This window comes from Pezoporus wallicus, unplaced genomic scaffold (assembly GCF_028554395.1).
Source record: "Pezoporus wallicus isolate ANWC-B61680 ecotype Strahan unplaced genomic scaffold, APGP_CSIRO_Pwel_v1 contig_5542, whole genome shotgun sequence".
Taxonomy (NCBI): Eukaryota; Metazoa; Chordata; class Aves; order Psittaciformes; family Psittacidae; genus Pezoporus; species Pezoporus wallicus.
In genome coordinates this window covers 2,996,487-3,021,530 of record NW_026640165.1, presented here as the reverse complement: position 1 = coordinate 3,021,530, position 25,044 = coordinate 2,996,487, and the positions used below count along the sequence as shown (strand labels likewise).

The window sequence follows — 25,044 nt, the reverse complement described above, 5'->3', positions numbered from 1 at the left end:
CTGTCACTACAGTCCCTAATGAAGAGTCCCTCCCTAGAATCCTTGTAGGCCCCTTTCAGATACTGGAAGGCTGCTCTGAGGTCTCCACGCAGCTTCTCTTCTCCAGGCTGAACAGCCCCAATACCAAACAGAAGGAAAAACAGCAGTGCAGAATAGGCTGGATAGCCAAAATAGTTCTGATTAAATAATACCAATGTTTAAAAGTTCCTTCACTTCTCAAATCAGCTGTCAAATCAGCTTTGAGACTGATCTTTAGGTTAATAAAAGGTCCGGGTTAAATGCGAGCTAATAAATTACTGTAAGCTGAATAAAAGACATTTGCAGTTCGGGCCTTAGAATGAAAACCTGCTAAATACATGGGCCACTAGGAACCAATACAAAAGTCAGCACAAAATTTGTCTAATCAAATGAAACAACAGAATTCTAATATTATTTCAGTTATTTCTAAAATGCCAACACAGTAAATATGAAAAATAAATGCAGAAGATAGAACGCCACCACCATTCAGTAACGTTATTCTTTATGATGCACTTTCATCAAAATTTGCAGTTGCCAAGTATCAAATTTCATTCATGCAACATTAATCCACTAAGAAATACATATTTTTGTGAGAAAATTAAAGTCCATATTTATGTAAAAACTGTTTTGAAATAAAAATAAAACAAGATTTGTTAAAAAAAAACCTTTTTTTTTTCTTTTTTCTTTACTAACAGAATAATTATCTGGAAAAAGTAATTTCCCACATGAGATAGTTAAAGTAAGTTAAATATATTTAAAAATGGAAGAGTCTGCATTTACATAGTTATATGCCATTAATATTGAAGATACGCTTTCCAGCAAAAAACTTCTCATGCTTAAAAAATGCACCTTGGTTTTATACTGTACATTACAACATATAGTAGTAAGAAACAGAAGTAGGAAACAGGTTATTTGCAAAGGAGAAAAGTTACGCTACAAGACAGCTACAACTGTGACACAAAAAAATTAAAATGGTCCATTTTAACAGTATTTGAAGGCAATTCACAATCATTTCGGGAGTTTTGTGAAATTTAAGGCCATTAGTTCTAAATAAAATGTATTTGACACAAACTCACAAAACCGTGTATTTTGTAAAAACTATACATGCAAAAACATTTTATAATTATATATGAACAGGCATATCATAAAAATTTTGGGTAGTTCAGTACACAAAATAGTGCACAAAGTAACATGGTTGTGTGATCTTTAAACCAGTTTATTAACACCATCATTCATGCATCCTGAATGGCAATGTGATTAAATGACAGTATTAAACCCCAATATTAAGAGTCAGCATCACTTTGAATGGGCAATCTAGACAAAAAAGTTTAAATTTTAAATTAATTTTAAAGCAGTCCATTATAAAACATCTCCTGTAATCATTCCAGAAGACTTTTCTGATGCAGAATTTCCAGTGCTTTAAGGGATGCATGATAAGATTTAATGAGCTCAGTGAGTCAACTGTAATACTCTGATAGTTCTGATTTGCGGTAATTTTCTTTAATCACTTATAGCAAGTAACTCTTCCAATTTGCTTCAGTAACTAGTTTAATAAAAGACTAAGCTGAGATAAACTTAGAAATTGAAGAACCTCTGAAAAAATACACATACCTCCCCCTCAAAGTTTGGAGTTAGTCATAAGTTACATGCAATCATGTTATTCACATTTTAGCCGTTTCTCAAATTGGGAGATGAATGGATTACTAAGCACTGATTGAAGCAATTCAGGTGTTGGCAAACACAAACTTATTTGTCCTTAGCTTTCATTTGTATTTGTCTGGACAAACATTCAAAGAGATATTGCTTCTCTTGTTATCTTGTGACAAACTATTGCAAGCTAGAAGACACGTGAGTCAATATTCCAAACTTTTATTCTTAAGAATAGTTATAAAAGTACAGAAATTTAAAAATAGTAACATGTAAACATTGATATAGAGGAATAGCATTCCTATACATTTATATACACAGTATTCAGAGAGGACAGTATCTTCTGAGTTGAAATCCTGACTTGTGCTTTCCCCTCCAATAAATACATCAAAAAGTAGGGTTTTTTGTAAAAAATAAAATAAAACAAAGTAAGAGCTAGAGAGAACATCAGCATTTTGCTCCTATCATTTAAAAGCTTTCCAGTTGCTTATGCAACCATAACAGAATTTTGGTATGTGAAGAGATCTTTCCAGCTCCAAAAAGTTATCAGAAGCTACTGCTGCATCCAGAGACTCTTGACTTACGAGGAATGCTAAGCACTTTGGAGCAGTCAAATCTGAGTCTGCAACACATGAATCGGTGGTGTATAAGGTGGTGGTGCAGGTGATGGCTTTATTCCTCTGACTCTCATGTAGGACAGAAACTGCTCTGGGATCTCAGCTAAAACGTCTTTAGCAAGTCTTGCCATGCTTAGCACGTGGTTTCCACTTCGGTCAATGTAATCTCGGAATGGCACAAACTACAAAACAAAAGAGAGGTCCACAGAGGTCATTATGCAGCCACAGAATGCAACTTATAACACAAAACTAAGGAAGTTTTATTTAGTGAGATACACACATTATATATACATATATTTATATGTTCCACATTTTATATATATGCACACACATTTCCTATTATATTTTTTTATATGTTTATATATTATATATAAAATATAGAGAAATATGTTTTCAAAAGTACCTAAATATATTACATGTTTATTTTAATATATTAATAGATAGCATATTTTATATTGTATTTTTACATATAATAACAATATACAAAATTTTCAAGAGACACAACAGATACATTACTATGAGTAACTATTTTCCTAAAACATCTTCAACAGAAAAAGGACAGAAAGGGAGCAGAAATGAAATAAACTGAGGCAGAATTTGTAATAGTAAATATAGCAGAGACAGTGATGCACTGCTAGCAGGCAATTTTTTGGCTTTACAAATTTTACTGGAATATTTCACAATACTGTTATAATTAACACTGATTTCACTAGCTAATTTTAACTAATACACAAAAAAGATAAACCTTTTGTATTTGAGTAGTTAACTTCATTAAAGCAAATCGGTTTTATCCTGCCAGATATAAAATACAGGTCATACCAAACTGAAAGGATTTGATGTTATTCCTTTTTATTTATTTCCTTTTTATTTATTTAGCCAGCCTATAATGTGTTCGTTAGTATTTAGACAGAAAAAGAGCACAAAATGGCATTGCTTTGGGACAATGATTTGGGGCAAGTTCAGATTGCAATATGTTAACAATAAATAGATGTTTTATTGCATTTCTGATATTCAGTGAATTCTGAAGAATACAAACGGGTATTCATTGCATATGATTTTTCATTTCTCAGCAGAAATTAGAATACTTCTGATGCAAGGCATTTTCATGAATCGTGTTTACAACATTTAAAGAACTCTATATATTTATGCTCTTTGAATGCAAAACCAGTAGCTTTGGGAGCTGCTGTTGTTTGGAGAAATTATGTGCAATTACATTGTGTGTATTTAATGCATTCAAACTTAAGTATGATGCAGGCCAGGGATATCTGAATCAGCTTTAAAAATCTGACATGGCACAGGGCTTTGCAGAAACACAAGTCTGGTGTCCAGAAACACTTCCAGCTCTGGAGAAAGATCTCCACATACTGCTCTGTTGAACAGCATGGATATATATGGCATAACAGGTAACATACAGCTCCTCTCTAGCCTGGTATTAACTACCAAGGAACATTATAAACAGTGGAAGTTTAGATTAGATTGGATATAAGGAGGAAATTCTTTGCTGTTAGGGTGGTGAGGCACTGGAATGGGTTGCCCAGGGAAGTTGTGAATGCTCCATCCCTGGCAGTGTTCAAGACCAGGTTGGATGAGGCCTTCGGTGATATGGTTTCGTGTGAGGTGTTCCTGCCCATGGCAGGGGGGTTGGAACTTGATGATCTTAAGGTCCTTTCCAACCCTAACTATTCTATGATTCTATGATTCTATGAAGTTCTTTACTGTAAGGGTGGTGAGACACTGGAACGGGTTGCCCAAGGAAGTTGTGAATGCTCCATCACTGGTGGTCCCTACAGTCCCTAATGAAGAGTCCTTCCCCAGCATCTTTATAGGCCTCCTTCAGATACTATAGAAGACTATGGGGCTGACTACATGATTGTAGAGAGCAGGCATAGAACCAGAGTACTCCTGCAGAGAAATGGAGGTGTCTGTGGAATGCAGATGACCGTAGCACTCTTAGGGCTTGGTTCAGTCACATAAACACAGATCACAGAATCATAGAATAGTTGCAGTGAGCAGGGACATCTTCGACTGGATCAGGTTGCTGAGAGCCTCAACCTCACCTTCAGTGTTCCCAGGGATGGGCCATCTACTGCTTCTCTGGGAAACATGTTCCAGTTATCACCTGAGGTTTCTTAAAGCATGAGACATCTGCATGGTTGTATGTGGCAGACACAACACAAAAACTAGGAAACGCTCATGGTCTTCTGGACTGGCAGTCAGAGGTAAGACAAGACACCACAGGCAGCTCAAATGCACTTGTCAGAAGTCTAGGTATTGCTGATTTCAAAAAAAGTTGTAGTTTTGCTTTATAGAACCATAGTGAGATTGCAGTAGAGACAACTAACTCTTCTCCCATGGCTCTATAAGCCTAAGACTTTATAACAGTGTCCTGCCAGCTAGGGGTCATTTCCTAATAAATGCAGGTTCACTACTATGTGTTATATAAAGGCTTATAGGTATCACAGAGAGTTTCTGAGCTTGTTATGGACACACCAAGTAAAGTATGTCAATGCTAAGGTAAAATGAAATCTGGCAATACAGATAGAGACAAGAATTCAAAACAAACAGATCAGTAAAATCTAACAGAGTAAAATTTCTCTCCCACCTGCACAATGTCTCTTTCTGCAAACTTTCCTCTTGAAGAAATCCTCACTACATCACCATCCAGCTCTTCCATGGCTTAAAAAAAAACCCCAAACAAAATGAATTCATCTATGAGTTCAGCTACAGAACAAAAAACAAGCTTACTGAGAAAAACTTCAGTCAATTTACACTTTAGGGCAACAAACCCAACAACTTATTTATGTAGCTCTTTAAGATCATTTGCACCATAAATTACATAATGTTTTGTAGTTATTTTGCACTTCTTCGTACTGAAAATATATTTTTTTTTGCCTTTTTTGTCACCTTCAGAAAAAAACCCAAACCACGATAAAGTCCTTACCTTTCCAGCTCTCAAAACAGTGAGTGTATCTGTTCTAGTAAGGCTTTATTTATACATTCATAGATGGAGAAGAATTCAGCTATTAGTCTTACAGAAGGTATCATAGGTTACAGCACAAAGAGGTAATAACTCACATTCATACAGGAAAAGTAGTAACTGTTACTGCATAGGAATGAGGAGTTCTTAAAAAAAAAAATACTAAATTTACTGGGCAACTCTTCTCATATCTTTCTGAGCAGGATCCAGGAGAACTCTCAAAATTGGCCTGATACCCAGAAGCCATTCTAGGTAGAAAGGTGTATCTGCTGTCAGTGTTGAAATGGATGGACTTGGCATCACAGATTTTTGCTTGTTTATTGGATCTGCAATCCTACAATCTTTCTTTCAGCATATGCTACGAAAATCAAAGCCCTGCGTCACTGAGCTTCTCAGGGGCTTACAAACTGGGCTGAGTTCAATGAAAGCTGCATTTCAAAACCTAGTTCTTCTTACGCAGGAAGTACAAAGCATAAATGATGCTACCAGGAGACAAGTTCAAGCCAAACAAAAGGGCACGTTTGTTGAAAGAAAAAGCTAGCAGGTCTGTAAAGCACATTGCCAGATTATGCTGTTGATGCAAAAAAACTGATGTGTCTTCAAACCAGGAGACTGAACAAGTATTTGAAGGAGAGACTCACTGGAAATTTCCAAAATAGATATAAAGCACATCCTCCTCAGGAAATTCAAATCTAAAAACGGCATTCAGGGAAGCATCATGTTTGCTTATTCTGTTCTTAATGCTCCCCAGTTAACTACCCATGGCCAGGTCAGATACAGAATACTGGGCAAAAATGGACCCCTGACCTGACCTCCTGTCATCCTCACATCTTTATGTATGTGCCATCTGTCTGAGCTCCAGACTTTTAGAAACTCCTCTGGTAGCCCCCAGGGACTAAAGACAAATAAAGGCAGTGATATCATGAGAGGAGTAGCTTGGTTTTTCGACAGCAGAACTGAAGCTTGACTGGCATTTGAATTGTGTCTGAACATATACCCTCCTACACACACACTTCCTCAACGTCCACATCAGACATAGAGTCTGTTGTTTTATCAGAAAGGAATTTCTTTAGATGGAAAAGTCATCTCTCTTCCCTCTCAGGCACTGAAGGACTACAGGTTGGGAATAAATCTAACCTGTGATTTTCACTGAGGCAGCATACTCAAGGAGTGGGGTCCAAAGATGCAAATTGTATCCTGCAGTACAAACAGAATCCTGCCTTAAGAAAAGTAATAGAGGTGACACTCCAAGAACTCTGCAACAACCTCCAGAAGTAAAAAGAAGGCAGAATCTATGTGTCCTGACTGAATTAAGGGGAGTCAGGAAAAATCCAAGGACTGGACAAACAGGGAGAGAGGGAAAAGGCAAAAGAGGGGTGAGAACAAAGTAAGTAATGCACAACTAAAGTTGGAATTTGCAGGGGTAAAAAATGAAGTTTGCACATTTCCTTCATATGCATTTATGAAAATAAACTGTCTTTTCTCATTGATAGTGGCATACAATCATCTGAAGTGTATGCATCCACCTAGACAACCTCTTCAGGGAACATGACACTTAGATCACTAACACACCACTTGCCAAAATGCATAAGAAAGTCAACACCCAATAATTTATGTTATTTTATCATTTTTTTTCATACTCTTAGAATATTTGTACAAGAATTAAAATGTACAGTCATCAGTGACTATTTACATTATACATTTGTGGTGGTACTAAGTATGTTTCATGTATAAAAGAAAGCATATTGTTTAACCAGAAGTACTAGAATTAAAAAGAAAATAAGTAGGACTTTGAGGAATACATATACAGGGAATGTCTATACTTCATAATGCAGTGATATACATGATGGCACTTAATAAAAAGTTCAAATAATGGAAGCAGCTTATTTATTGCAATAGGGAATGATGCTCCAGAATATCACATCAAAGAGTATGCAAATAATCCTGGTAATTTCTCTCCTGCTGTAATATTCTCTCAGTGATGCTACACAGTAAGATTCACTCCCGTTATCTAGTGAAACTCAGTTTAACCCGATCGCCTCCTCAAATGCATTTATTTTTCGCAGTATTTGATTACTGCGGTAAGAACAAATGATCAATATTTCCAGTGAACTGACACTTCATGAGGCAACTACATACCCACATTGAAGAAATTCAACATTACTTGAATGCACTTACTTTACTGTGGGGTTTTTTTTCTACTTGTCTTTTGGAGCTCTGTAAATGCTGAGCCCCCATATGGTTCTGTGACTTGAACAGAGAGCCTGAGGGGCTACACAGCTCCACATGATAGCTTGTAATCACACTGAGATATCAATCAGTCCAGCTGGAAATGTCAACAGTGCTTACAGCTGGTTCCATATTATGCTCTTCTAAAGAACAACATTTGTTTGAAAAGCCACATATTACTAAAATGTAAACAAATCTAAAAAATTCTAGGAAAAACACCGGAACACTTACCATCAAACTCTGCTGGTCCTACCCCAACTATAATTATTGACATTGGAAGCCTTGAAGCCTTCAAAAGAAGCAGAAAAAGAGGTTTAACGCATTACATAAACTCTGCCAAAACGTGTGAGATCTGAGGACTCTGAATAAAAACATGTGGAAGCAATGTTTTAAAAACCAGAATTTTTTCCACCTAGAAAGTTCAGTGGTGTGAACTGTCTGCTGCAGTGGTACAAAATGTCTGGGAGGAAGAGAGAAAGGCAGATGATTATTTTAATTTATTTTTCCTTCTAAAGTCTTTGAATCATATGGGGTTATAATTAAACACAACAAACTGCATTAGGATTTAATACTGATATGACTACGAAGATGACAAATCTATCTTAGAAAATTCTGTTAGCTGACAATAATTGCAAATATGTACCTAATGACAGCTTGACATTTACTTAAATGTTCTTTGCTTCTCCTTGATATTATGTAGCTTCTTGGAACTATGTGACACTATCTTTTACATAGATCTTATGCCAATTTTTCTCAAGAGAATAAATCACCTATTTGAGCAATATGTATATTATATTTCTTCCATGAATATTATATTTCTTCCATGAATAAAATTTTAGTCATGTCAGTCATTTCTGCCACAAATTAAACAAGATACTGAACTGGATTATGGTCAGATTTGTAATTTCAGAATCATAGAATAGTTAGGGTTGGAAAGGACCTTAAGATCATCCAGTTCCAACCCCCCTGCCATGGGCAGGGACACTCGCCTAATTCCACGTCAGCTTCCCACGATCCAGGCCCTAAGGAAGGCAAAGCCTATCCCTTCCCCATGGAGAGGGGCTCAGCAGCTCTTTACCACCAAGTAATTCCTGGAAAAACCAGCCCCACGTGAGGATCTGAAGCTGGTGGGATGCTTTTCACCAAGAACTGATGCATCAGATCTTGTTTTGCTTTGTATTTTTGCAGTTCACAGCTTTGGCATACTCCAAACTACAGAAGTAGCTCTGATACTTAAGAGGACTTACTTAATCTTTTTCATTCAATGGAACAAAGAAAAGATGACATCTGGCTTTTCCTGAACACACTCTCTGTAAAACCTTTGAAATTACAAAGTCAGTATTATAAATATTGGATTCTCCTGCCCTGATAGTAGCACCAGATATCTGACGGTTGCCAGAAATAATCTGAAACTGCCTCTGTTGAGGAGGGTAACAACAGGAAAAAAACATCTGCCAAATGTCATGGATGACAACTGTTTTTTATTGAGATAATCTGATGAACGGTGAAATGTCTACAGGCATTTTAAACAGGAGTATACTCTGGCCAAAAATCACAGAGGTATGCTGCCTGCTAAAATAAACTCTGCTTCTCTGAAATCAGGTGGTTTTATAACACAGTATTGTATTTTTATTTTGGAATGTAAAAAGTATTTTTCTTCCTCATTTAAAAGATATCCTCACTTTAGATACATCATCCCCATTTCCCATATTTCATGTCACAATTCTTCATATAAAACTAGCTTTAAGCAGAAGATTTGCAGTTCATTACTGTAAACATGCTATTTAAAACAATGTAAATACACTAATCTATAAATCACTATTTAATGCCCTGCACCACTATACATTATATACGTTGACTGCAAATTCATCCCAAATTGTTACTATATTGTCAATCTTCAAGCTAAAATTTTGTAACAGAGTAAAGAAAAAATGAATAAGCCTTTGTTAGTGAAATACTAATATGCTACTGAAGATAACAGTGAAAGCTGTCTGGCCATGGTCCTGGGCAAACAGCTCTAGGTGACCCTGCTTGTGCATGGGGCTGCACAAGATGCCATTCATAGATAGGTCCCTTCTAATCTCAACCGGTCTGTGATTCTGTGATTAAAGGCCATAAATACAGTGTAACTGTAACTGAAATACGGTGTAACTGTAAATGAATTACTATGACTTCCACATAAGTCAGTAATAGTACAGAATGTTTTGAAGACATGAAGGCATTTCTTGGACCAGAACACCTTCTGTTTTTCAAGAACCTTGTTGCCTGATTGTAAAGAAAACATTCTTTAAAGAGATTCCTTCTCACACAGACATTGTATTATGTGATATAATGTATATGAAACAGTAAATGTCAAGGACAGCATAAAGACAAAGAGTTAAACTTTTGCATATAAGTGTTGGCATTTCCCAAATGACAGCATAACCTTTAAACAGTTTGGTAAAACCGAATGTGTCTGACATACATGCAATGAGATAGATGCCTAAAAGCACAATTAGTGTTAAAAAATGAAATATATTCCTCCTGAGTTTTATATATATCAGGCTGCACTGAACATCACTGCTCTTTTTATTATTTATTTATTATATAAGACTGAAATACTGCTATTGAATAACATTTAATTAGTTCTGTCATGGTATACTGTGCTCACACTTCAAGAAGTACACAGAAAGACGAATGCACCTTCATAAAAAGAAAAGACAGCAAATATTCCCGAACTTCAACTCATTCCAAGCTAACAACACATCTGCTGTATTTCCAGACAGTTGCAGACTAATAGGTATTATTCCTGGAAATGAACTATTACTGGAAACAAGTTTTTTCTGTATGTCTTAGTGGCAAATTACTTAACCTTACAAGATACCAGCAACCTGACTTGCTGGTCTCTTACTTAACAGACTTCAAATTGAAGGGGGAGTTAAATTAACAGCTACACTTTTTTCACCACAGAGACCTTTTGTCACCTAACAGAAGCTTATCTAAAAGAAGCTATGTTCTAAACTGCTAGGCTAGATGAGAAGATGAACTTCTAAGCTTATCTCCTTCAAAAGTGAAAGTCAGTTTATCCTATTTTAATACTGGAATCTGGAAGAGGAGAGGAAGTAAACTGGTACTTTCAAACACAGTAATAGCTTTGGGTGTAAATACTTCCCAGGTGGGCTGCCAGAGCCCTTATTAACACACAGACTCTGCCTGTGTGCTGCTGGCAAGAACCTGAGGGCATCTTGCTTGCCAGTGGAAAACAAAACATTTCAGTAATATTTTCATATGCACTCTACCAACTGGAATGTATTGAATCTCTACAGGAGGTATGAAAGTAGGGCTTCAAAAATATGCCGCCTAATTCTACACTACTTATTTTGACATGATGCTTCATTATTTTAATGAAGGCTTTTCACCCACCACTTCATTTTTAACTAGATCCACTAGATCTATACCAAATTAATGGCATAGATCTTTTTAAACCCTGTCTGGAAGTTTCTGTGTGTACTTCTATCTGACATTTCCCAGGGGCAAAAGCAAAATGGAACCTGCTCATAATAGAGAGTAATACTTACATAATTACATCCATAGCAATTTTGAAGAGAAAAATATTGAAAATAATGCAGAAACTGAGAAACAATTAAGAATTAAGAAAATTCTAGGAGACTACTTAGAAGGAAATCATATTAGTGGTATGTTTGCCATTTGGGGTCAGAAAGTTTGGGGCAGTTTTTACAAAGGCGGGGGATCAAAGCTGTCTGCAATTACTAGAAAGATAAAGAACAGTTCACTATGAAAAACTGCATAGTGGGGTTTGCATGAGGAAGGAAGGGCAAGAAGCAGATGAACATACACTACTGGAAAGAAGAGTATCATTTCCTATAGAATACTACCTAATTAAGCTGAGATTCAAGTTTTGTTTTCTTTATGTCTTTATGCATAATAAACACCTGATGTTTGGAAAAAAATACTTATTTATGGAACAAAGGTAGTGCCTAAAGTATTATTTAGTTTATTGCCTGAAATAATAATTCATAGCAAAATAATTCTTTAAAATGTCAACACTTTTAGCAGAACTTACATTCACTATGGATTCTTTTGTCTGAGCCATATCAGAAATAACTCCATCTGTAATAATGAGAAGAACAAAATACTGGGAGCCATCTTTTACTGACGCAGCATATCTAAGGGAAGAAAAACAACATTATAATAGTAAAAAAACCCTTTATGCAAAGGGAATATGAAAAATAGCTGTATTTTAAAAATTTGACTACTAAGGACTAATAAACCCCATGATACAGTGAATTTTGAAAAGTGAAGACGTTCATGAGTGAGATGGACATTCCATTTTAGATGAGAACATTAGAAAAATGTAACTAACACAATATTGAAATTGATAATCTGCATGTGTTGTATCAGTGAAAAGTGGGAACTGTATCACTACCAAGAGAAGCATGGACAGAATGTCCTTTACAGAATCATGAGTCATTAGAAAGTCTAAGTTATTTAATAGTTATTATCTCTGGGGAACATAGCTTGGTATGACAGGCATACATTAATACTGAATGCTTGGCTTTACAGCACAAATAAAATTTATCAGGAATCAGCACACTGCATGAATATTTCTTTTTTGTTGCTGTTGCTATAGAAAACCAGGTTATTTACTGTTGACCATGCTTGTGGATATATAGTTCACACTTATGTGCACACTTGTAAAATGACTGAACATGCACCCTGCAACCCTGGCTTAAGTATTCGCATCTTTGCGCTACCCACAGATGCCCTTTCAAGACTCAAGCTTCTCCCCGTGCTGTACAAAAATACAAAACACCCCCAGGGCCCTCCAGTCCCACTTTGGCCAAAGGACCCAAGAAGCAACGATCTTTGAAGAAGACCAGCTTTTGAAGATTTGGAAAGTTCTGAAAACAGAGTCTGTAGCAGCCCCACTGAACTCTTTGGCCTTCACACCAGAAACTAAAGTTCATGTATCTTTGACTCCCAAGGGTCAAAGTGTCCTATATAGTTAGAGAAGAACTTTTTTGTTGCGTGGAGCAGGCTGCTCCACTCATTGCTTCACTTGGCAGCAGCCAGTACAGTTCCTACTTCCAGGAAGGCTCTTATGGCCGTGATGGGAGTCACACACTAGAATCTTGTAATAAAAGTAGCAACAAGTAGTATGGAGAGCAGTACAAAATCCAAAAGTTTATCTCCTTATGAATACTGTGGAATATATGTCCAAGTTCAGAAGAGGAGTGTCAAAGAACTCATTGCCTATGAAATCACTGAACATGAAAGGCCTGGGTCACTGGACATGATGTTTTCTAATGATGCTCATGATGACTGCATGTGCTTAAGAAAATTCTCACTCTGATGTTTCACAATGCATTTCCAAGCGAGTACTGCCAATAAATGATGTGGTAACCACAATATTTACAAGACTTTGGAAGAATCTGTGTGAAATGGAATCTACAACTCACAGAAAGACACATTTTTCTTCCTTCCTCCCCAAAAAACAAATGGGTGGAGAAACCGCACAGACAATAAACCTGCTGAACATTATCTATTTGCATGCTAATAGTAGGAACTGATCGTTAAGTATCTAGATTAGGAAGACCTACTGTGGAATATGTTTTCGCTACCAGGCAGACAATTATCTGATTTTTTCCACAACATATCCAATGATGGCTGCTGTGACAAGGAATGATGACAGTAAAATAAAAATTCATTATCCTTTCTGAGCACTTAATACTGTCTACATACCTACACTGAAGAAATGGAGTAGAAATTTGGTTATTTCAAATTTTCCACAGAATAAAATATTCTGAAGTCTTTTGCAAGAAAGATCTATGCAGAGAGGAGATGAGAGAAGACACTAGGTTGAATCTGATGTAGCTTAGGTAACTTCCTAGCCAGGGAAAGGATAATATTATCTCCTCAAAGAACTTCTGAACTGTTCTCAGATCACAACAGGATAGCAATATCTGACATTGTTTCCAGAGATATCATTAGAGGCATATTTTTAAATAGGAGGGATGAGGGAAGAAGAAATTTCTTTGAAGCTGAAGGTAGGCTCAAAGAATAAGCTCAGACTAAGTCATAATTTCTAGTACCATGTCCGTGAAGAGTCAATAAAGTAGCCAAGAAACTATACCTTGAAGGAAAACGTACAAGGATTGTATTAAGAATGTTCATGAAAATCATCACGAATATACTTAGCTTTCCCACTATAATGTAGTGTGATTTGCTACCAGGATGAGTTCCCAAAGTTTGCAACAACTTGATATGCAGACAAACGTTTGGTATAAGAACTACATATGTGGGTGACAGGCTTCTGCAATTCTGCCAGAGTTGACAAATATTCCTGAGAAACAACTGGTGAGAAAAGAAAGTCAATTTATGCCAATGCTTTGAAGGTACTAGATTAAGATTTTCAATTTTAGCAATGAACAGGTGGTTTGGGGTTAATGGCGAAATTCTAAACCAGCTCAGCTGGTATGACCAGTTCTAAAGAAGAAGAAAGAGCCAGAAAAGTCAGTGGGTTAGATTTCCAGTTAACAGTGCCAATGCCGACACTCAATGCCACATATATGGAATCCAACTGCCATGACTTTTGGCGTATCTCTTCACAGTCTGAAAACTGCTAGTGGAGAAATCCCGTCAAAGGAAAGATTAAAAGGGGAGAGCTAGTTGCTAAAGACAAGCAATGGAATATACATCCACATAATTTGAATCTTGTGATTCAAAGATGGAACAACTAATCCTAATGATAAATAACTGAAATCAGCTATCTGGCCATGCCGGGGTGCACAGAGAATTCTTTGCACCATAGAATTTGCAGATTAATTTTCACTGGGCTGTAGAATTAACAATTAATTTTGTTGACGATTTGGCCATTTAAGATTAAGAGAACCACACATGCCTAAAAATACGCATTTTAAAATTTTTGATAGGTTTATGTCTTTTTTGTGAAGCAAAAACTCTGTGCTCCAAAAGGCAAAAATGGAACATGGCAGACTGATCTCAAAATACTGTCTTTCATTTTGATTTTAACATGGGATGGATCAACTGGATCACTTGTATTTATTTTTAATCAGTAATGAAATTCTTCAAAATACTAGCACATGGTCTTCAAAGCTACTCAAAGATACAAGTTAATTGTGTCAGACTGAATAAACAAAACAACTGTAAATACCGTTTTAAACGTTGAGCATCACATAGGTGTTAGCCTTTTATATGTGATAGTTATAATGACAATAAAAAGTTTCTGCAAAGTACCCGTTGTGATGCTTACCTGGCTACATGATTTATTACAGGGGCAAAGTTTGTTGGTCCATAAAGCTGTACAGATTTTAGACTCCTGTAATATGCCTCCATTACACCATCGATTCCATGGCAGTATGGATTTTGAGGGTTTCCATTCTAATGAAAATAAGAGATGATTAATCACTAAAAGTAATTATGAAGCAAAAACGACGTAAGTTAGTGAACACTACCCAGAGTACATTTTTAAACAGCAACAACCTAAGCATTCTAGGTTCTATTCAGAGATTTTACTACAAATGCCTAACATCAGTGTCGTGGCTGGCTGGGAGGGTTAACTGCCTAGGGAAGGAGGTTCTAGCAGGCTCATGTTATATGCAGTCTGAATCACTAGAACTGGTTCCTAGGCATAAATACCATCTTAACTGGAATTAAACAGTCTTTGTTACATGAAACAGCAACAAGTGTTTTCCAGTGCACATTCAAGGTATGAATTACAGGGCAGATGTAAAACTGGCATATTGTTTAGAAATGCAGTTCAGGATCAAAGATTTCTTACTTTAAAAACATCAATGTTTCTGCATTGGAAAACTGCTTTTCAAGCTGGTATAAACAGATGAAGAAAGGAACTTACTCTTTGGAAACCCACTGACATGGTTGTAACTGTAAATTCTTGAGGTAGGCATTTTACTGCCTATCTCCGTAATGACTCTACATAATGAGGATACCTATTTACAGGACAATACAAACATATAAACTAAATCCCAGATTAACAACCTATCTTGGGCCATACAAATGATCCAAGTAAGGCTTCAGAATCTTCCAAATCATCTTACTCTCCTTCAGGTGCCAATACTTCATTGGTTTAATGTTCCAGTATCTTATTCTAAGGTACAGCATATCTCCCTGAGAATCTAGAAAAGTAAAGGGGGGGGGGGTTCATTGAATTGATCTAGAACATTAAAAGAGAGTACTGAAAACACTGTTTAGCGTTAAATGTTAAACACCTATATATGTTTATATATGGAGGAAGGAAACAAAGACTTTTTACTCTGTAAAAGCACCACAATGCCTCATGAATGAATTAATTTTAGAAACAGAAATAAGCCTGCTATTTTAATAGCCCTAAGGTTATATATGTTATATATATCAATATATTTGAACTTGCTACACAAAAGTCCAAACAAAGTCTGTGAGTCAAATGAATATCTGCAATTACACCTGTTTTAAATTATTTCCACTATTCATGTGGAAAATTACTATCCATTGTTTTCTAGCACAGGCTGACTGAAGAAATACACATCTACAATCACCAGTCTTCTGCCATGTCTTTGCTGCTATCTAATTAAAACTTACTTGATATACCTACACTTGCTGTAATTCTGGCAACTTTATCCTACTCAGAGGAGAACAAAAACCTCAAAATAAGCAAGTAGATAAACATCCACACTAATCACAAGCATCAGTTATAACACATTAACCTTTCTGGAAAATCCTGTTAAGATTTAGCTTTGTAATTTATTATTGGCACATAGACCAATCTCACATTTGTTCTTGTACTTCAGCTTATAGTCCACTTAGTTATATCTAAACTAGCAGCCTGTAAAAGATAAAGAGATCCCAGAAAATTACAGACAACAATAACAATAATAATGAAGGATTATCTTGGATCATGGTTCGCTTGCTTCTTAAAATAGGTTAGCTTCAATCTGAAGTCTTTCAAGCATCTGTTTCTCATGCTGCTACAGCTGAGGTTAAAGATGATTACTTTTCTTTATGACTGTTTTTGGCCTACAGGGACTTCTTGGCTCTGGATTTTTCTCAGTGACTTCACTATGGTGAAAAATTTTGGAAGAGTCTTTTATACAGAAGAATTAGCACATTCTCTGTTCTTTACTTGTCCAGTAACTGCTTAAGACTCCAACCTTAACACCCAAAATTTTGTCATAATTCAAACAATATATAGATACTTATTTACTTACCAGTGCAAATTCATGTGATACTCTTCCATCCGGAGGCAGTCTTGCTCCAAAACCTAGAGCTGGGAACATTTTATCACTGTCATAGTCCTGAATGATTTCTCCTACTGCTTTCAGTGCCATGCCATAGGCATTCAGTTGATAGGGATTCATGTAGTGCAGTGAAGTAGGCTGTGAAGGGTTACCTGTCAGAGCAAGAACTGGATTTACTTCAAAACTGAATCACTTCAAAATTTTCTCTTTCAAAAATAATAGAAACCTAAGAGAGCACAGATTGAAAAGAAAAGATCATGAAAAGAAAATGAACTTATTTCATAGATACATAACTGTGGTTGTATGAGATAAAAATGCAATGTTCTGAATACATTTTTAATAGGTTAACAGTAGTATCTGTAAAGCTTTTCAGCATGGAAAGGACAGCAAGAAATTGTGATTAGATTCATGAATTCGTGTCTTTATAATATCATATACACTTTTAAGATGAAATTTACAAAAGTATTATCACATTCTGAAAGCAGCTTTGGAGGAAGGTCAAAACTTATCTTGCTTCACCCTACTTCAGCCATAATTCCATCTGAAACTTTTTTTGCCCCTCTCATTGGGCTCTTCTAAAATAGCCAGTTTTCTCCAAACAATTAATCAAGAAAAAAAAAAATCAGAAAATACACAAGTATTTTCAGACTGCTCCTACTTCTCAATTTTATATGTAAAAATAATACAATGAAGTTAAGCAGAATATTGCTACAGATACATATGCACACACATGTACGCTTAAAACTGAACACAGCACATACATACACAAGGTATTTCTTTTTATTCTTACCATTTGAGGCTGTGAAATCAATAGCTACTGTGAAATTGATTTGGGTTCTGTAGAAAAAGCAAATACAAATCTTATTAACAGTTGTACTGTCATGTGGAAAAATAAACAAGAGATTATAAGGTTGTTTGTGGACAAACTGTAGGACACTGACTTTCTAATAAAGGCAATGAACACTGAGAAACCTCTTTTATATGGTTCCAGCCAAGAGCTATACAACACTACTTTATTAGCATACTGAAAACTATTACTTTACTCCATCCTTCATTTTTCTTCATTGTTTGTGAAAAATCCTAAATCCTTAATAAGATTATGAACATCCATAAACATTATTAATTCAGTTTCAACAGAAACACTGATTACTCCTTGTGCATATTTTAGCCCTAGTCATGGAAGACTTTGACAAGGGAAGTAGGTTTTTACTAATCTGCTCCTTTCAGCGTTAAGAAAACTGTCTTCAATCAGAACATGTTTCAAATCATGCTATGCATAAAATCTCTGAACGGGATATCACAAGTTTTGGCAGTGGATTGTTTTTCATGTGAACATAGTCACTACTTCAAGCGAGTGCATCAAGGTAATTCTTGGATGACAAAAGTAAAATTGGAAGCAGGAATACAAAGATCTGTATTTGGAGCAGTAGCTAAATAAAGCCATTATTGGGGATGGATCAGCTGTTAGCATAGATTTATTGTAAAAAAGATCATCAATGGGCTTTGACAGAGCTGCAATACAATTACATGCAGTTCTGTTCTGCAGCTTCCTTCAGGACAAAATACTGTCATTCTGGGGATAATTAGCTAGTAAGATTCTATCAGAAAAAAGAGTTTGTATGAATTTGCTCAGATTGAGTCTTTTACATCTTCCTTCAAATTTCTGCCTCTTAGTGTGTGCAACAATGAACTTAATGAGCAAAAATTAAAGCTCTTTGAAAGTTACTGAACAGATTTAACTCATGTACGTTTACATTAAACATCAACAATCTGACACTGGGCTCTGCAGTAGTGGTTCTGCTGCTCAAATAACCTGATGTGCCCAGAGAAAATACTGTTTATTTCACAAAAAGATGGGTACGAAAAAAATCCCTAACCTGGAATCATTTTATCAAACTGATCAAGGCTAAAATGAACTAAGCTAGGTTATGGGTGGACTGTCTCCAAAAAGTAGTAAAAGCCTTCTAATGCTCACAGTATCAACATGGTCAGTCTGGAATACTTCTGAAAATGCTGTGGCCTTAACATGGACAATGGTGAAAGCTGCTGCAATCTCTGAGAAGACCTAAGCTTTATAAGAGAAGTTTACCATCAATATTTCTGTATTATGCTTTATGCAGCTTCACCACAACTTTTTAATAGCATGACAATTTAATTTGCTCCATTCTCAAATGTCAGGCCCTGTGGCTTGTTAATAATGTCTTTCTGCACTGTCAGTTAGTTGTAAGAATAAAGATCCTAAGAAATGCACATCAACTAGTTTTCTATTACCATCACTATAGTGTGCAGACAAATTGTCCTCGTTAGGTGAGAAGAAGTTTGGAAAAACAACAACAAAAAAGTCTAATACAATACCACTTCTGTATTTATGCTTAGAGTCCCTGTTGGCCCTGCTAAGCAAAACTGCTTTTGGGCTATAATCTGGCTGCACTTAAATTTTAAGGGCTTTGGTGTGGTGCAATGTTTGAAGAGTAAAACAAGGCTCCTCCAAGCATTATATGTCAGGTACTTCCAGCACAAAAATCTTCAGCGTGCTGAAGATTTTTCCAATGAGGAAAGAAAACCTTCAAACAGCTTTTCCTCAGCATAAGAACAGCAAAACTTATTTGTAAACCCATTTCCTGGATCAGCTGTTCTGATCCAATTAGTAAGAAGATAAAAGGAACAGGGCTAACAAAAGAAAAATATTAAAACCATATCTAATGGCAAAAAAGAAAAAAGTCCTGTGGCTACAGGTAATGACTGACAGCATCGGTTTCTGAAGTTTTCCTCAAAGTGGTGTATCTGTATTATATTGCTTCAGATAACAGAAACCCAACTAGTAAACTAGAAAAACTCCCTTTCCCATTTACAACCCACTATAATCTGGATGATTTTTGTCCAAGCAGAAGGGTATATATATCACAGTATCTGCAAGTTTGACAACTATAAAGATCATGATATAAAATAAGATCAAAACAGATGTCTACATCTCTAGAATTTGCTCCCATCTGCATGTACATTTTAGTAATATCGCTACAGAAAACATGCAAGAACTTAAACCAACTACTTGATGTCAACAATTTATAGATGACTGTATATAGATTAGATTCCAGTTTCCTAAATATAGCTTCTTAACGCTATTTTAAAGACCCCAGTGTATTTACTACACCATGGAAATTTTGGGAAGTCTAAAATGGCATTAAATGCCTATATAGCTCAGAAAACCAGATCCCACTCTTAATAAAGCTGTCATTTGCATTATGGACACATGACCACAGAGAACGTCATTTATGGCTTACAGAGAACCATGGAAGCCAGAACAAAACTCTGTTGCCCCAAAACTCTGTTGGGGCAAACCTGCAAACCATGATTGCCCTATGTTTTCAATGACCATTTTGTTTCATGTATCACACAATGTATGTATGGAGAAAAGGAGGCTCAAGGAAGACCTGAAAGCTCTCTACAACTACTTAAAAGGGGGTTGTAGCACGGTGGGGGCCAGTCTCTTCTCCAAGTAACAAGTAACAGGACAAGAGGAAATGGCCTCAAGTTGCACCATGACAGGTTTAGGCTGAATATTGGGAAAAGTGTCCTCACAGAAAGGGTTATCAAGCACTGGAACAGGCTGCCCAGGGAAATGACCAAGTCACCATTCCTGGAGGTATTTAAAAGATGTGTAGACATGGCCCTTAGGGACATGGTTTAGTGGTGGACTTGTCAGTGCTAGGTTAGTGGTTGGACTTGATGATCTTAAGGGTCTTTTCCAAACAATTCTGATTCCATACCAGAAACATCCCTCTGCACATGATCTCATGGTAAAGAGATTTGGAATACTAAGTTACACAAGGCACCAGTGTCCTCTGAGGAAAGGAATAATAAACTGTAAAACAGTAGAAAACACAGGTCAACCTTGTAGTCAAAATTATCAAAATGCAATTAAACCTTTTTTGAACACAAAGCTGGGTCTTTCAAACAATTTAACTTCAAATTAACACCATTAGAAAAATATTTTCAAAAGCAGCTGTAATATTGTGAATGTGTTTTGTGTTAAAGATTATTAAGAAAAGCTATTAATTTCTTTACCATTTCACCAAGACTGAAACAATTAATCAGCCATAACTAGAATTTAAGCCAGAAAGGCTAATTTAAAAGCTGTGTGTCATGAAAACATCAGATACAACTACGTTTGAAGCCAAATGGGATGGCTGGGAAATTAATCTGGATGACATTTCAGGAAGAGTTTTCCTGGTAACACATATTACTCTAGAACCAAATTAAATGTAATGAATACAGCTGAAAGTCCACTGTCCTGCTTTTATATCTGCTACTTTTTATTTCTTTTTAATACACTAATTCTTAGGTTGCATCAACTACATATTTTTAAGTTACTGTTATTATTAACCTCTTAGCCTTCATCAACAATTACCTATTTTTAAATAGTAGTCTTGATTAATGTATTTTGTATAAGGGACATTAGCTGAAAATTCCTTAATTCGGAATAAAAACATTCAAAATTTAAAAAAGCTTACAAAATTGGAGTCCTTGACACAAATTTAGGTGCCTGATTTAATGACGCAAATTTTAAAACACATCAAGAGAACACAACTTCTGTTTCTGATAAGGACAATTCTTTGTCTAAGGCCATGTCCTTGCTTTTCCAGCTGTGTTGTTCTCCAAGGAGCTACACTAAAAGCTCATGATACCTGCTACATGAGTGATGCTGCAAGGTCATGAGGCTTTGCACAAAAGCTGCTAAAACACTGACACCTGGCTAGGCAGGCTGCGCTGCTTTGTGTCTCACCTCAAGGGAGAACTACAGTAAAATATCCAAGCAGAGCAATGTGTCTTATGGATTCAGAGCTGGATAGATGACTACTGCTCTGCCAGTATTTAGCTGGTATAGAAAGACATGGCCTACTTGCTACCTGGACAGGTGATTTTACCCTATACTACCATGAAAAATGGAGAAAGTATCCTAAAAGAAACAGTAATCTTCACCTCACAGTGACAGAGTAGCCATTTTGTGTGTTTCTTTAGGAAAGCAAGTCAAAACCTATTGTCTTTTAATAGGAGCTCTATCATCACTGATATACATAAGGGAAAAAACCAAGTCTGGATGTGGCATTTGATTAGTCTTGATAACATTTGTAACAATTAGGGTTTTTTAAACAGCACATTGGAAGGAAATACGTATTTCCTCCTGCGGCTTCAGAGTGACAACCAGCTGGTCTGTTAGCGGGGGGAGCTGTTGAAGGTTTGAGGACCACTTACTGCGCAGAACTCTAGAGTGGAGCTAATGGAGTAAGTAACACTACCAACAGGCTGCATCCTCTCCATGGTATTTAAGTCCCCAGTGACAGTTATAATTTCGCCTTTACAGATTCCTGTTTGGCCAAATGCTGTATCAACTTAGAGAACATATTTCTGACAAAGACTCTACAAGACCTTGCTCTTGTATAGTCTTATTATTCCTTATTATTCTCCAAGGATACAAGAAATATATGGTAAAGCCTCCAAAATGTGTAGTTAGGGCAGCCATTGCTTCATAAGTTTATCTCACAGCAGGTCTACTCTGAACACCAAATATGCATGCCACTACATTATATGGTGTGGTGGTTGGATGGAAATAGCTGTCATGAAAAGAGTTCTAAATTTCCATTTGACCATTAATGATTAAATACAGTTCAGTTAAAAATGTATGTCCAAAGCCCTCAGAACCTAAACAATGTGTGAGTGTTCATTTCCAAAAACCTGGATGAAGGAAAGGCTTTTAACAGGACGGGAGGAAAACATTTCTTCCTGTCTTCCACTGATCTGGGACAGAGGAGGTGACAATATTTTTGAGTTGCACAAAGATTCAGCTTATTGAATTTCATTGATTTAGATGCCTAGAGTAACTTGGTAGTACACGCCCTATTCCAAGTAAAAGAGGCTAGGAACTTCTGCACAGAAATATGCTTTCTGTCCTGAATCTTGCAACTTTTTGCCTCCTGGTTTCTCTTCCAAACAAAACCAAGCAGACTATGTACTGTTTGACAGTCATTCCTGTAAACCAGGAATTTCAATTACTCTCCTCTCCAAGGCCTTATACCTTGCACTCCTGATCTTACCCATATATTTGGAGGTATTTTGATAGGAGTATGTTTTTCACTGCTAAGTGGCAGGAGAAAACAGATTTTGAAATATACATCAATTTTTAGCACACTGTACCTATTTTAAATATGGGAAGGTCAGTGTGGCAAAATATATGATTAAGTATCAAGATGTAAGCAATCGCCAGCTAGTAAGATGTAAGATTCTTAGGAGGTAAGGTGGATGCAAAAGAGACATTCACCTCTTTCCTGCTACACTGCTATAAAATCCAGTGTTGTGTAGTAAAATGGAATTAGAATTTATGGACAAACTTCTATTTAATTCTTCAGACCTTTAAAAAAAAAAACCCACAATCAAGTCATATTGATGATACTGATAATGGAATATCCCAATTAAACAGATGCAGACTCAAACCGCAAATGAAATTAAGACTGTAATCCCAATTTATTGCAGTTAAAGCTGTCAAGATTTCTATTTAATCAATATTACTTCTAGACACCTCAAATCAATTACAATGAAAGTTCTGAACATGAAGTATTTCATAGGCATCCATTTACCAAAGATTCAATGAATCAGTATTTTCTTACCCTTGCCTAACTAAATGGAAGAAAACCAGGGAATTAAAAAAGAAAATGATTTTGGAGAACATGATGGGAAAACAAACTGATTAATGATGAAATCTTCTCTTCCCCCTTCCCTCATAATCTGCCAACTGGACTGCAACTGATATGTAGTAGTATTAAATGAGATAAATGAAGGGAGAGAGAAGCCAAGAGAGTGAGTCTGAGTCTCAGCCTCCTGGTCATGTTTATAAAACTGTATAGGTTGCAGAAAGGTAACATTTTATACAAGTACTTCTACAGTTTTCACTGGCATGTACGCACAAATTATAGTATGAATCACTAAACAAGATTCTATACGAAATAATTAAACAATAAGTATTAATGGTCTGCTCATACTTTTAAGCACAGAGCATTCTGCTGAATTATACTCTATTTCTATAAAAGAGCAGAAAAAAATCTTAAACTGCAATTATCACCATAGGTCTTCTTTGACTTGCGGTTACAGAGATATATACAAAATATCAGTAAGAACAACAAAGTATTATTTGTAATCAAAATTTCTATTATTTGTCTACAGAATGTAGATAATTAGGTTTTTTAACTTGCATTGTAACATCTCAGTGAAAAATGTGTTAAACCACTCTAAAAAGATTACGAATGCACCCACCATATATTTTTCTTTCCAAATTTAGATATAAAACTTAATTCTTCAGTTCCTTATACATACTCTTCTTGTATAGATGAATATTGAATGAATGGGGATAAGACGGTTGTGGCAAGTATGTACAACATGCTTCACAAAACATTAAAGGTAAAACTGTTCGTTAGTGCATTTGTGCATACATATACTTCATTCAGTACAAACTTCTGATAAACATGGATGGATGGCCATTTTCTGCTTCTGTTAAAGTCCACAACAGGAACATAAGATTGCCACTGTTGGGAACAAAGTCAAAGCCCTATATTGCTACTGCCAAAATACAACACAGAGTTCTTTTTCATTTCAGCTGAAGCCTGGCTAAGACTGGCACAAAAAAAGTAACTTTTTTCTTCACAGGTAATCAATGCTTTAAAATACATGTGGGATGTATATTCAGATAGTATGCCTCAGAAATCTATACTAAGTGCCTAGGAACATGTAACAAAGTATTTTCATTTATCATAGAGAAGAACTATGTTCTGGCAGGGAGATTAAGAGCCTGAGGAATTCCCGAGATTCAACCTAGGCATGCTCTACGGTAAGCCATGCGATGCTTGTCTCTACTTCCCTTTTGGGAAAATGACAATAAATGAGAAATAGAACATGCTATAAATTTTACGTAATTAGTATTGAAAAAATACCTTTGAAAGGGAAAGGCTCTAAATAAATGCCAATATTAAATACACCAAAGGTCAGTGCAATCACAAGAACTAAACCATCATTTTACTAATTTTATAGTATCTAGGTAATTCCCTTTCAGTTAATCCAACTTTCACTGGCTGATCAGAGGTCATTACTCAATCTCTGTGTTTTAGTACCAACACCGATTCCAACATTTTAAGCGAAGTTCCATGACTTAACTTACATCAGTAACTGCAGGTTTTATGTAGCAAATGGCAGCCTCTAAAATGAGGAAACAATACATCTCTTTACAGATACTACTCAGAGTCATCATATGCAAAGT

General features: G+C 36.1%; 1 protein-coding gene across 3 annotated transcripts in view; it reads right to left on the bottom strand.

Moving 5' to 3' along the window:
* Positions 1 to 752: 752 nt before the first annotated feature.
* Positions 753 to 25,044, bottom strand: part of CPNE8 (copine 8) — a 92,047-nt gene continuing 67,755 nt past the window's right edge. Inside the window, exons 14-20 of one of the 3 annotated variants that reach the window (XM_057417823.1) lie at positions 17,533 to 17,579; positions 16,713 to 16,894; positions 14,762 to 14,889; positions 11,552 to 11,654; positions 7,720 to 7,777; positions 4,885 to 4,958; positions 753 to 2,464 (exon numbers count right to left, since the gene is read on the bottom strand). In XM_057417823.1, the coding sequence (XP_057273806.1) occupies positions 2,276 to 2,464; positions 4,885 to 4,958; positions 7,720 to 7,777; positions 11,552 to 11,654; positions 14,762 to 14,889; positions 16,713 to 16,894; positions 17,533 to 17,579 (781 nt within the window). In that variant the 3' untranslated portion in view covers positions 753 to 2,275. Of the gene's footprint in view, positions 2,465 to 4,884; positions 4,959 to 7,719; positions 7,778 to 11,551; positions 11,655 to 14,761; positions 14,890 to 16,712; positions 16,895 to 17,532; positions 17,580 to 23,392; positions 24,317 to 25,044 lie in introns of those variants that run through there. The other 2 variants (XM_057417824.1, XM_057417825.1) reach the window with 2 other exon arrangements.